This window comes from Bubalus bubalis, chromosome 19 (assembly GCF_019923935.1).
Source record: "Bubalus bubalis isolate 160015118507 breed Murrah chromosome 19, NDDB_SH_1, whole genome shotgun sequence".
Lineage (NCBI taxonomy): Eukaryota > Metazoa > Chordata > Mammalia > Artiodactyla > Bovidae > Bubalus > Bubalus bubalis.
In genome coordinates this window covers 62,025,863-62,038,324 of record NC_059175.1, presented here as the reverse complement: position 1 = coordinate 62,038,324, position 12,462 = coordinate 62,025,863, and the positions used below count along the sequence as shown (strand labels likewise).

General features: G+C 39.1%; 1 protein-coding gene across 4 annotated transcripts in view; it reads right to left on the bottom strand.

Annotated features, from left to right (window-relative positions):
- Positions 1 to 12,462, bottom strand: part of CTNND2 (catenin delta 2) — a 1,127,175-nt gene that overhangs the window by 119,304 nt on the left and 995,409 nt on the right. For all 4 annotated transcript variants that reach the window (XM_025270807.3, XM_025270808.3, XM_044932646.2 and 1 more), the window contains one exon: positions 7,858 to 8,031. In XM_025270807.3, the coding sequence (XP_025126592.1) occupies positions 7,858 to 8,031 (174 nt within the window). The remainder of the gene's footprint in view (positions 1 to 7,857; positions 8,032 to 12,462) is intronic.

Sequence of the window (12,462 nt, the reverse complement as noted above, 5' to 3'; positions counted from 1 at the left end):
CGGATTCTTTACCAGATAAGCCACAAGGGAAGCCCAAGAATCCTGGAGTGGGTAGCCTATCCCTTCTCCAGGGGATCTTCCCGACCGAGGAATTGAACCAGGGTCTCCTGCATTGCAGGTGGATTCTTTACCAACTGAACTATTATGGAAGCCCCAAAAGGACCAAAGCAACTGCAATTATAGATAGGACCAGTAAGTTGAAGATTCCTCTGGAGGAGGAAATGGCAACCCACTCTAGTATTCTTGCCTGGAGAATTCCATGGACAGAGGAGCCTTGTGGGCTACAGTCCACGGGGTTGCAAAAAAGTCAGACATGGCTGAGTGACTAAGCACAGGACAGCAAGTTCTAACCACTTCTACAAAAGTGTAATCAGAGTTTGAAATGATCATACATCTCTTTGGGAGTCTCTCCGAAAGCCACACTCATCCTTAATTCTCTGTATGGGGACAGAACTTTTGGTGTAGTGTTTAGGAATAGTTGCTTGTCCTCAGGGCTGGAAGGACACAATACTGAGTTTCATGTCCTGGGCCATCACAGCTCTGATCATGTCAGGACACTCAAACTGAAATTTCCATGTTAGAATTCCCCTGTGTCCCCACTGCTTGGGTAATTAACCATGGCAGCTTCCAGGCTAGCCCAGATCTTAAGCTGGGCTCAGAAAGGATTTCTTCTACAGATAGTTTTACAGCTCTCTAGGAATCCTTGGAATTTCCTATGGAGATTGGTTGTACCTGTGAGGTACCAAGCCCTAATCAACTTTATACGTGAATGGGCCCAATGGGTTTAAAGATGCTGCTGCAGTGTCTTCAAGCTGGCATTACTGCGGGTGGAAAATCGGCTGTCATCCTTATCTTTGTATGCAACATGGCTTTTCCTCTGGCTGCTTTTAAGATTTTCTCTTTATTACTGATTTTGAGCCATTTGATTATGAAGCACCTTGGTATAGTATCTTCATGTTTCTTAGGCTTGGATCTCGGCGAGTTTGTGGTTTTCATTAAACTTGAAAAATATGGAACCACTTGGAAGATTTTTCAACCATCATTTCTTCAATTTTTTTTTTTTCCTGTTTTCTTTCTCCTTTCTCTCATCTCTCCTAGGGGAACTTTAATTGCATGTATAGTAGACCACTTGAGGCTCATGGATGATCGGTAGCTTTGTTTTTTTCTCTCACCATTTCATTTTGTATAGTTTCCAGAGCTATATTTAAATTCATTAATCTTTTCTTCAGCAACGTCTAACCTGCTCTTTTTTTAAAAATTATTTTAAATTTCCACGGGTATACACTGCCTTTTTTTTGAACACATGGAGTAGAGTTATAATAACTGCTTGTCTGATATTTTTAACATCTTGGTTGGTTTTGAACTGCTTTTGAATGATTGATTTTTCTCCTCATTATGAATCACTTTTTCTTGTTTGTTTTCAATTGGATGTCAGACATTGTCAATTTTAATGCATTGGATGCTGGGTATTTTTGTATTCCTATAGGTATTTTTAAACTTTAGTCTAGGATGCAGTTAATTTACTTGCAAACTATTGATCCTCTGCATCTCACTTTTAAGATCTGATAGGGAAGACTAGAGCATATTTAGTCCAGGGCTAATTATACCTAATTACCGAGGCAAGACTCTGAGAGTGCTATGCTCAAGGATCCACGAATCACAGGGTTTTCCTGTATGGCTCTTGGGAATGCACACTATATCCATTCCTGTGTAAGTGCCAAGTTTCATTTTTGTCTAATAATTTCAGGAATTTTTTTCTTCAGCCTTGGGTACTTCCCTCTCACACATGCACTGACAGCTCTCTACTGAATATCTGAAGGGGATCCTCTGAAGATTTCCGGGGTTCTTTCTAGGGGTGACTTTCTCTTCTTTAGCGTTGTCCTTAAGCTCTGGGCTTCCCTATGGCTCAGACGGTAAAGAACCCGCCTGCAATGTGGGAGACCTGAGTTCGATCCCTGGGTTGGGAAGATTCCCTGGAGAAGGGAATGGCTACCCACTCCAGTGTTCTTTCCTGGAGAATTCCAAGGACAAAGGAGCCTGGCAGGTTATTGTCCATGGGGTCACAAAGAGTGGGACATGACATGACTTTCACTATAACCTCTAGCCACCTTGGTCTCCATAGATTCCCAATTGTATCTCCTTAGCTCTGAGTGTCCGCCGAGCTTCTCCTGGGTTTTTAATCTTTGTGCTATGGTCTGCAAATTCTCTCAAGACAGTGATCAGTTTCTCAGAGCTCTCTTTCTTCATTGACTAATGCTTAGTGTTTTAACAACCAGTGTTTCATGTATTTCTCCGGTTTGTTTCTGTTGCTGCTGTTATTGCTACTTAAAGGTGCTTGGTACTCCATCTTGGCATCTTGGCTAGAAGGGACAATCCCTCAGCTTTAGCTGTTTCTACAATTTCTGAATGTAATTCTATCACTCAGCACTTTACTATTCAATGACACTGATGAAAGTAAGCCAGACTGTTCAAAAACGGGTTTACTCTCAGTTGGGATGTATGTGGCATTTATAACACAGATGCAGCCCTTACCATAAGGACTGCTTAGTGGGGTCCTAGGAGAAATCACTAGGTACTGTGTGGTTGAAACCAATGGCCTGGCTTTGATCCTACTCCTCCCCATCTCCTCCTGAGTTTGGATCATCCTTGTCCTGCCTCAGGCTGGTCATCACGTCCAAGGGAATGCATTGTGTCTAGGAGCCTGCTAACTAGGCAGAGTCCTCAGATAACCTCTGTTTATTCTGACCCAATTATTAATGCATGAGGCAGGATGCCTCATGCCCCATTTTTTCATCATAATCTTTCACGACTCTGTTTCTTTGCATTTCAACCTTATGCTTTATACACCACTGTTAACTAGGACAACGATCTTTGTCTTAGATGTTAAGCCATGATATTTACTTTTATTTGTTACACTCCACTCGTTTAGCCTAGTTCATTTTTAATGATACACCAATTGCTAAGCCACACTAAATCTAATGCCCCTCTTAAGTTCCCTGTCCTTAGGAACAAGTCTCAAATTTCTCAATTCTCTTTATTTTTTATTCATTTGGGCCACATGGCTTCTATTTCCTACTCACTAAATCTATGTCACTATCATGTTACTTCACTAAATATTAACAGATTAATATCCAAGTATCTCTTTATTTCCTCTAACTCTGAACATAAATGGGAAAATAATAGACTCTCTGAGAACAGTCACATTTTTGGGAGAAAACTGACCATACAAAGATGTCTAAAATGTTTGATTTTAAAGCAATAGAATAGATGTATTTAGAGAGTTCTAATCCTGAGTTTCCATAGAGTTCAACTACAATATAAATAAACCACAAATGGGAGCATTCATTCACATTTTGGAGCTCTTCAAACGACTACATCCCACTGTTTTAATATTCTGTGACAAAATCGTTTTACTGTAAATGAGGAAAAGGTAACTGAAGTCCATGTTAGCTAAGAAAAACATTTCACTTCTGCCATTATGCTTTTCTGATGCTCATAAGCCAAGTGATGAGTGTTTTAAAGTTTAAAAAGTATGTGGGGCCGTTATGAAGATCTAGTTTGCTAGTCAATTTGTCACAAAAAACTGTGCTGCACATCTCCCCGTAAAGAGAAGTTACTGTTTCAGATGATGAGGTCTATAAAAAGCGCTCTCCATGTAAAATTCGGGTGCTCTACCTTCACATTTCTGCTTTTGTTTGGATCATAAAAGTTAAGGACACTTAAAGAACACCACTAAATTTCAACAGTTGCTATAAAATACACATTCTTAGAACCCTAGGTTTAGACGGTAATGCTGTCTTCATGAAATCTGATGCTGTTTGTGTGTCCTCAATCTTTTAATTGCTCAAGTTTGTTTGGATTTGGTATAAGCTATTCTCATCTTTAAAAAGTAATAACTATTTATCAGTGTTGGCATAATGACAACCTTCTCAAATCACTCCTATAGCTTATCTATCTTCCCTTCCCACCATTTAACATGGTACCTTACTAAATTATACAAAGAATGATGATAATGTGATATTGACCTTTATGCATGCCTGTGTATTTGTATTTTTATAAGAAAATTCTTACACAAGCACATACATTTATAACTATGTACAAATATGCCCGAAAGGCCCTTTGCCTTGACCAAGGATTTGCCTTGGCCATCAGGAAGGCCAGTGCTCTGTATGAGCAAGGATGACACTCTGAGAGTCACAATTCTACTTTAACTGTTGGAATACAAGTCTTTTCAAAATGCTTTGTCTTCTAAAATTACTAGTAATCATTTAACATTTTCTTGATGACAGTCAGCATTATGACCATCAGTGATTAGAACAAATGAAATAGTCAAAACACTGAATGGCCTCTGACATTTTTTTCTTTCTTGCATCCTTATATTTACTTCTTCTAACTCTCCTATCTTTTCACTTTGCCATCAGGATATCTATTTGCTCTTCTTACCACAGATCTGTGTGCCTGCTTACAATAGTAACTTGTAACTCACTGCATTTTTAAATTTGTTGCTTGAAATCTGATGAAGGCTGGGAAATCCAATGGTCGTAGTTGTTAAGCTTTGTCTAAAATACAGAACGGCTCTTGTGATGTTGATTTTAGCTGTTGTAGAGCATTCTGCCTCTTACTCGGTAGTCTCTATTAATAATAAAAAAATTACCAATTCAATGCATCTGGATATATGGGGATGAATTTTACACTCGGGATAACTAATGTTCAGGTTAATGCACTGAAAACAGTCAGAAAGATATTATTGCTAGAAAATTCTGAGAATTTTTATCAGACTTCTTCCTTAATTCTCATTATATAACCCAAAGCAGGAGAGAAGTTTTGAGTATCAAAATACTATAAATCAGTATAAAAGAGTATAAATTGTAAATTTATTATTTTATTACTCCAAACACCTGAAGATCCAGACATATCTCAGCAGCTCACCCAGCTGACCTGGTTATGTGAGAGCCTGTGTTAAAGACACAGAGCCTGTGTCTTTAATCACCAAATTAAGTACAAAGTCCAATGCTTCAGGAATCGTGGAACTGGGCAATGACATCAAAATATGCATCATAAAAAACACCGATGAGTCTGAAAACTGAAAAGAAAACAGTTTTCCCACAATTCCTTTATATCAATTTTATATCCTATTGACTACATATTCCCATCTGAATCAAAGGACCAAAAAAAGAATCATAAATCGTGATCATCTAAAGATGCGCTACTAACTGCTTACTGACTGATGGATGTTTATAAATATAAAAGACTGCTATTCATAAGAAAGACATATAGACATAGACACTAGTTCAGTTAAATGTTTGTGTCTTAGCATTATTGCTCAGCCAAGCATAGGGCTTAGCAGTGGGGTACAAAGAAATAAATGGAACCTAGTTTCTGCTCTTAGAGGTCTTACAAACCAGATTCTCTTCCAGAGGACATCCTTAGTAACTCAACAAGGAATAATTGAATAACTGGAGGTATTTATCCTTAAATATGATGTGGAGGTGTCCTTGGTACATGACATGTCTTTTTTCTCTGGCTGCTTTTAAGGTTATCTCTTTATTTCTGATTTTGAGCAATCTGATTATAATGTACCCTGGTATATAACTTTTTAACACTTCTGGTAGTTTCTTAAGTTGCTTAAATGTGTGAGTTTGCGGTTTTCATTAGATTTGGAATGTTTTCAATCCTTATTTCTTCAAATAGTTTTCTCTTTCTCCTTTCTCTCTCGTCTTGTTTTGGACTCCATTAATACATATATATCAGGCCACTTGAAGCTCACTCACTGATGCACTATCCATTTTTTTCCTGTGTATTTCATTTTTTATAGTTTACAATCACTGTCTTTCAGTTCACTAAACTTTTCTTTTGCAATGTCTAATCTGCTATTGATTCCATTCCATGTATTTTTCATTTAAGATGCTACATTTTCAACTTTAGAAGTTTTATTTGCATCTTTATAAATTTTTCAGGTTTCTAATTCATTTTCTGAACACATGAATACAGAGCTTAACTTTTGAAGCAAAGGTTGAAGTCTTACAATCAACATCTTCTAGCGCTCAAAGACATTTCTCCATCTTTAACTTGTTCTTATAAGAACCTAACTATTTGGCAAATAAAAATAATAATTCATTAAAAAAATCAAAATATGGCAAACTTGCCATCATCTAGATGGCTTTGCATTTCAGATCAGACTCTGCTCTAGAGAGCATCCCTTCCCATCCCCTTTAATCCATCCTCCAAGGCAGGGGAGCTGGGTGGGGACTTACAGCAACTTAGTGTTCTTGGGTGTTAAATGACAACCCTTTGGCTTACGACATCCTGCATCTTTGAATCCAGCTTTGTGACTGACCTGCATGATGTCTGGGGAAGCCGCCCATGACTGTTTCTGCTTAAAGACAATGCTCCTGGGACACATTGAGATGCTTTAACTTTCCCAGAGCCACAAAGTTTAGAAAAGTTTTGAACTATGATTGGAGTCAAAGCCTCCTAACTTTAGATGAAAGTAAAGACTCAGGAAAAGTTCAAGGAACTGACTTCCATGACTGTCTCTTTCCTAGCTCTACAAGGCTATCCTCTGGCATTCTGCCTGGTATGACTCTAATTTTGAAACTTTTCTTTGGATGAAAGCATAGGACAAATTCACTTCAATCCCCGCTCCACCTGAATTCTTAAGGGACAATATTGGAGATGACTTAAGGGCAGAGAAGGAAAGGAATAATTATGCTCATTCCTAAAACTCTTAAGAGAAGATGTGGGGCTGGCATGCATGAGTAAGTAGCCAGCTCCTGGGAAGTATCATCAGGGGCTGGGTCTCAAGAGCTGTGCCCCAAGAGCTGGAAGGTCACACTCAGGAAAGATGGTGTTGCCGCTGAGATTGTAGAAATGGAAAAGATGATGGCAGGGACAGAGAAGTGGCAAGACGCAGGTATTGGAAGATCTGGTAAGAAGAGAAGGAAGGTATTTTTGCAGGGCAATACTGAAGCCAGTATGTGTGGGACCCATGGTACTGAGCTTCTGAGAGTGATCTATAGCTGTGTGTCTATATCAATATTGTTTTGAAGAAAAAAATGAATGGTAAGGAAAGGAGTGATGTATGAATATTAAATGAATGGAAAATGGAAGGCTGAGGTTTAAACTCCCTCTCTTGATATTTTCCCCATATTCCCTCATTCTTCTAAGAGGTTAACACTCTTTTATGCAAAAAGGCAATTTAGCTCATGGAACTAGCAGTGACCAAACTCAAGAATTCTTGGTTATCATGAATCCCTCCTTTCTACCCAAAAGGAAGGTCATGAAAACTTTCTGTGAGAACCCATCAGGAAGACTGTGTGTTTATAAAAATCCAGAGAAAAAGACCCTCCTAGTGTCTTTCCCAAGCATACAATCACTTTAATTTAACATTTTGCCAAAGATAACTAGTAACATTATTCTTCCCTGTAATCCCATAATTTAAAAATGGGGATGAGACCAGCTACGATATTACAGGATTCACAGGGGTTTTTATACGAGATGTTGGGGTATCAGCTCTGTCAGTGACAGTGCTTTGAAAAGCCTCAACATGTTCCCAGTCACCTCTGAAAATAAAGGAACTCAGCTACACAGACAGAATGGAAAGCATATCACAGCATCTTCCATGACTATACTGACATCTATTCCTCTGTGTTTTGCAGGCATCTTCAAGGACCTCCTTAAGAAGACTTTTTCAAAGAAATATATTTCTAAGTCCAACAGTTCAGTGGAACTCTTTTTTCTCTAACATCCTTAGAAAACTTGATTAGAATAGCACTTCTCAAAATTGGACTACTCTTATTTTCTAAGAACCTTCTCGTGCTTCCAGATTTCTTTCTTATTATAACAAACCAGTCATACCTTCCAGCTCCCTGCAGCCAAGTTCTGCAGGGCGCCCGCCGCCCCTTCCAGCGTGTCTGCATTTGAGCACTCAGAGAGCAGTGTGAGGTAGGGTTTGACTATGGATGGGTGCCACAGCATCTGGATCCCTTTTGGTGGTTCTGCACAGTCTGGAAGAGGTCCTACTCCATCCCACTGGTGGAAGAGAAATGAGAGAGTAAACATCTTTAACATCGTCACACTTCCCAACATTGCCCTCTGCAAACATCCAAGACGAAAACCAAAGCAGGGTGTCATGACATTTGGAGAACTGCAGGCAGGAAATGGCATCAGCAGTCCAAGGACCACCCAAAACGGGAGAGCCATTCCTGCCCACTGAGAGCTTCTGATGGAGGGTGGAGCAGGTACATAAGTGAATGTAATTGGCAGTAGAACAGTGAAGTGCTCTGAGAACAGTTCTAGCAACCATTACAGGGAGGAAGGAGAAAAGGTACGCTAGTTTTGATTGGTCAGGATGGAGGAAGACTATAGATCAAGGCAGCTTACTTTACAGTAAGCTAAGCATACGATCGGCATAGCCTCGGAGTTAGAGACTATCAAGTGCCCTCACTTCTTACACGCAAGTGTTAACTGTGATAAATTTCTAAATTGCTTATAAACATATTTTGTCACTGCATCTATGAGCATTAAACTAATGACAGAATGTACAAAAGAGAAAAGAATGTTATGGTTTATTAGATACTCTGCCATGAGCTATAGGCAAATTTTGATCTTATAGAAATTCTGATGTTTGCTTTGAACTGAGTCTGAGTTAAAATATGTAATTAAAAATTAACTGCACATACATTTTAAGTTATGGATTATATGCAAAAGGCAAATGAATAGAGCCTTACAAATGACAGCTTTGAAGACCGTGTAGCAATTTGGATCAAGGTTTACAACAGAAGTTAAATAAACAAAGCAGGACACAAAGCTGTAAAGGGTTTGTGCTGGGTACCAAGTAAAATGATCATAAAAAAATGTAAGGATAATAAATATCTATTTACAAAGTGTGGATGTCTTTCATTTTTTTCTACATTTCTAATAGCCTGTTCTATTACTCTTATAATTTAAAAAATATTGAGTTCCAATAATGCTTCTGATCTTTGATCACATTTAGCCTTTATCTTGTTGAAGGCAATGGTATAATGAAGGTAGAAACGAAGTACTATGTGTAGAAAAAATATTCCCATATTCATTTTTGAGAAAAGCCATAGCAAAACAGAAGGATTATTTTATAGTACTACGTCGGGAATATTAAGTTATTTAACTCCTTATTTGTATTTGTTAATGATTGCTGAACATATAATCTAAATGACATATGTACTAAACTTTCTCACAGATATTTTATGTTTATAAATATATGTGCATGTGTGTCCATATACATGTATGTATATCTATGAAGACAAAATTGTATTTCAGAATCTGTTAGTGCCTTCATTCTGAAATTTTACCTGGAAGAAAATATAGCTCATGTTGTATCCTTGTAACAAAAATAGAAAAATAGAAATAATAACAGCTTTTTTAACAGACAATAAGAATTGCAAGAATCTCATCCCTTATTTTCCAAGAGAAAAATTAAAAAGCCATACCTTCTTTTTCTCTATTATGATACGGCTTAACTTAAGGCTAAAGAACAGACATGAATGACATTCCATCAATGGGTGAGACATCCGATTAAAGGTCATTTTCAATGAGAGTGTCACTCAATCTCAACTTCATAACAAGAACACTCAAAGTGGACCTTCCTGTTCTTTCAACCTAAGCCACTTCTAAACTGTTCAAAGAAGGCTTTACACCTGTGCACAGCCTATCAATGAAACCAGTCCATCTCTTTTAAATACATAAAAAAAAAAAAAAAAAAAGAAAGTGAACCAGACTTGTCACATTGCTCCTGGTTCATTATTTGAGGCTGGCTCACCGCACTGGATAGAAAGAGAGCAGCAGGCAAAAGGAAACAGTCCTTTCGCAAATTTGTTAACTTCGATGCTGAAGCAGGAGTGATGTTGGCTTCTCAAAAGAAACCAGCTGCGGGGACTGAATTTCTCTGCTACTGCAACAGGAAATGGAAAATTCTTTCTTTTTTGCTTTTTTGTAGTGACCCAAGGACAAAAGAGCAGACAAAACCAAGGGGGGTCTGGGAATGCAGGAATGGAAAAAACAGACCCTTTTCATCTTTCCCTCCCCCATGTTGTAATTATTAATGGATTTCAGGTCCTTCTGAGCAGTATAACCTGTCTCTCCTCCTACCCCATGCTGCTGCTGCTGAGTCACTTCAGTCGTGTCCAACTCTGTGCGACCCCATAGACGGCAGCCCACCAGGATGCCTTGTCCCTGGGATTCTCCAGGCAAGAACACTGGAGTGGGTTGCCATTTCCTTCTCCAATGCATGAAAGTGAAAAGTGAAAGTGAAGTCGCTCAGTCGTGTCTGACCCTCAGTGACCCCATGGACTGCAGGCTTCCAGGCTCCTCCATCCATGGGATTTTCCAGGCAGGAGTACTGGAGTGGGGTGCCATTGCCTTCTCCCCTCCTACCCCATAGGGAGAAGGTATTTGTCTTACTCTTCCCCTCACCCAATATACATGCCTTATCCAATCAGCAAATGACCCGCAAGACCCCCATCCCGCTCCGTGTACCCTGGTTATAAAAGTGGGCTAAGAACCCCTGCTCAACACTGGTTTTCCCTTGAGCTGGCCCGCTGTTCTAACAGCGTCTCCCACTCTAATAAACTTTATTTCCTTCTCATTCTGTCTCATGTTTGGAAATTCTTTTCCAACTCGCGCTTGGACCACAATTTTGTCATCTCCTTAAAACTCTGAAGCTATCATGTTCATATAAAGGTTTAGATTTCACATAAACATTCAACTCAACATGGATGAAATTTCCCTCTCTTGTAAGAGCCAACATAACAGAGGGAGATATAGAGAAGCAATGTTTGCATGCACATTACAACATGTGACAGACAAACTATAAAAAGTGCAAAAAAAAAAAAGCTGTGTTATCATTTGCTGGGTTTCATCTGGTTCACTTTTTCTAACTTCTGTGCAATAAAACAGGATAAACGGCTGAATCAGTAGACAGTCTTCCTCCATCCTGACATGTGATCTATGTAGATCTTAAATACTTTTCATTACAATCCTTTCTCAGTGGCTACAGAGAGAATCTGAAGGCAATAAAAGGAAAACTGATGTGAATACAGATAGCCTTTGACAGCAACGATAGGAGTTCAAAGGGGATTCTGTGCTATTTCAGAACACTGATGACACCCTGGCACATCAATACAGAGGAAAAAGAACTATCTCAAAGCAGGGTATGCCACCTTTATCTGGGTACTTTCCTCAAACTTCTATTGAGTTAGTAGAGAAAGAAGTATCGATTGACTGTCCATTATAAAATAGATTTTGATCACCTATATAAGACTGGAAGTCTTCTTTAAGAGCTGTGCTAACACCTGATGTCAAGTTGCCTAGCCAGTCAATACCCACAGGACTATAGGGTCATGGTGACACCAGAATCAGACTGAAGTCAGGAAAACAATCCCGCAGTCGTACACTGTTAATGCCAACCTTCTCCTAGAGCAAAGATCCACAAAAAGTCAAGGGATATGCAACTCTTTTACCAAAATACTGGAAATACATCATTTGTAAATTTAAATATAAGATGCATTTATCCTAAAATGTCTTCAAAACTGCCATAGGGATTGAAGAAGGCAAGCACTGGCTAAGTCTTTAACACAGCCAAAACACTGATCACCCAGCTATTTTAATCCTAAGAATACAGAACTCCAATTTATAAGTAAGCCTTATGCAAACTGTATTTGTTTTTTAACTCTTTGCTTTTAACTTTTAACAGGGCATATTTCCAAAGTTTTCCTAAGAACTTGAAATATGAAAATAATATATAAAGAAACAAAATGCTGCCCGGTCAGGAGGGAGAACTTTCTGTGTCCTGAACCCAAGGCACAACCAACAGAGAAGGTATTTCCAAGACAGCAACAGGGTTTTTGTTGATCATATTGTTTGCATCTTTGCAAGTGGCGACATGCAAACACACACTCACACACAAGGAAAGAGGCTCTGAGTAGACACGGAGTCTGCCAGTCCCTTGGACCTCCAGCCTCCAGAGCTGTGAGTAATAAACGTCTGTTGTATGGGCCATGTAGTCTGGGGCATTTTGTTACAGCAGCCTGAGCTGAGCAAGACCATCACCACAGCAAGCGCTAAGACAATGCCGTCTCAGAGGCAGAGGACCCTCCAGCTGCACCATGGCTTTCTTGCCGTGGAGCTTTCTTGAGGACAGGCTGGCAGTAAAGAAGGAGTGTGTGAGGCAGGATTATATTGAGAGTAGATCACAGAACAAACAGGCTGGTTTGTCATCCCAAGTAGTACCACATTCAATAGCATATCATCAGAACTTTTTTTTCAGTTATATGTGCATTTATTTATTTATCAGACGATTTTCCACTGTAAATTATTACAAGATATAGAACATAGTTCTCTGTTGTTCCGTCGGTAAGTCTGACTCTTTTGTAACCCCAAAGACTGTAGCCCACCAGCTCCTCTGTCCATGGGATTTCCCAGGCAAGA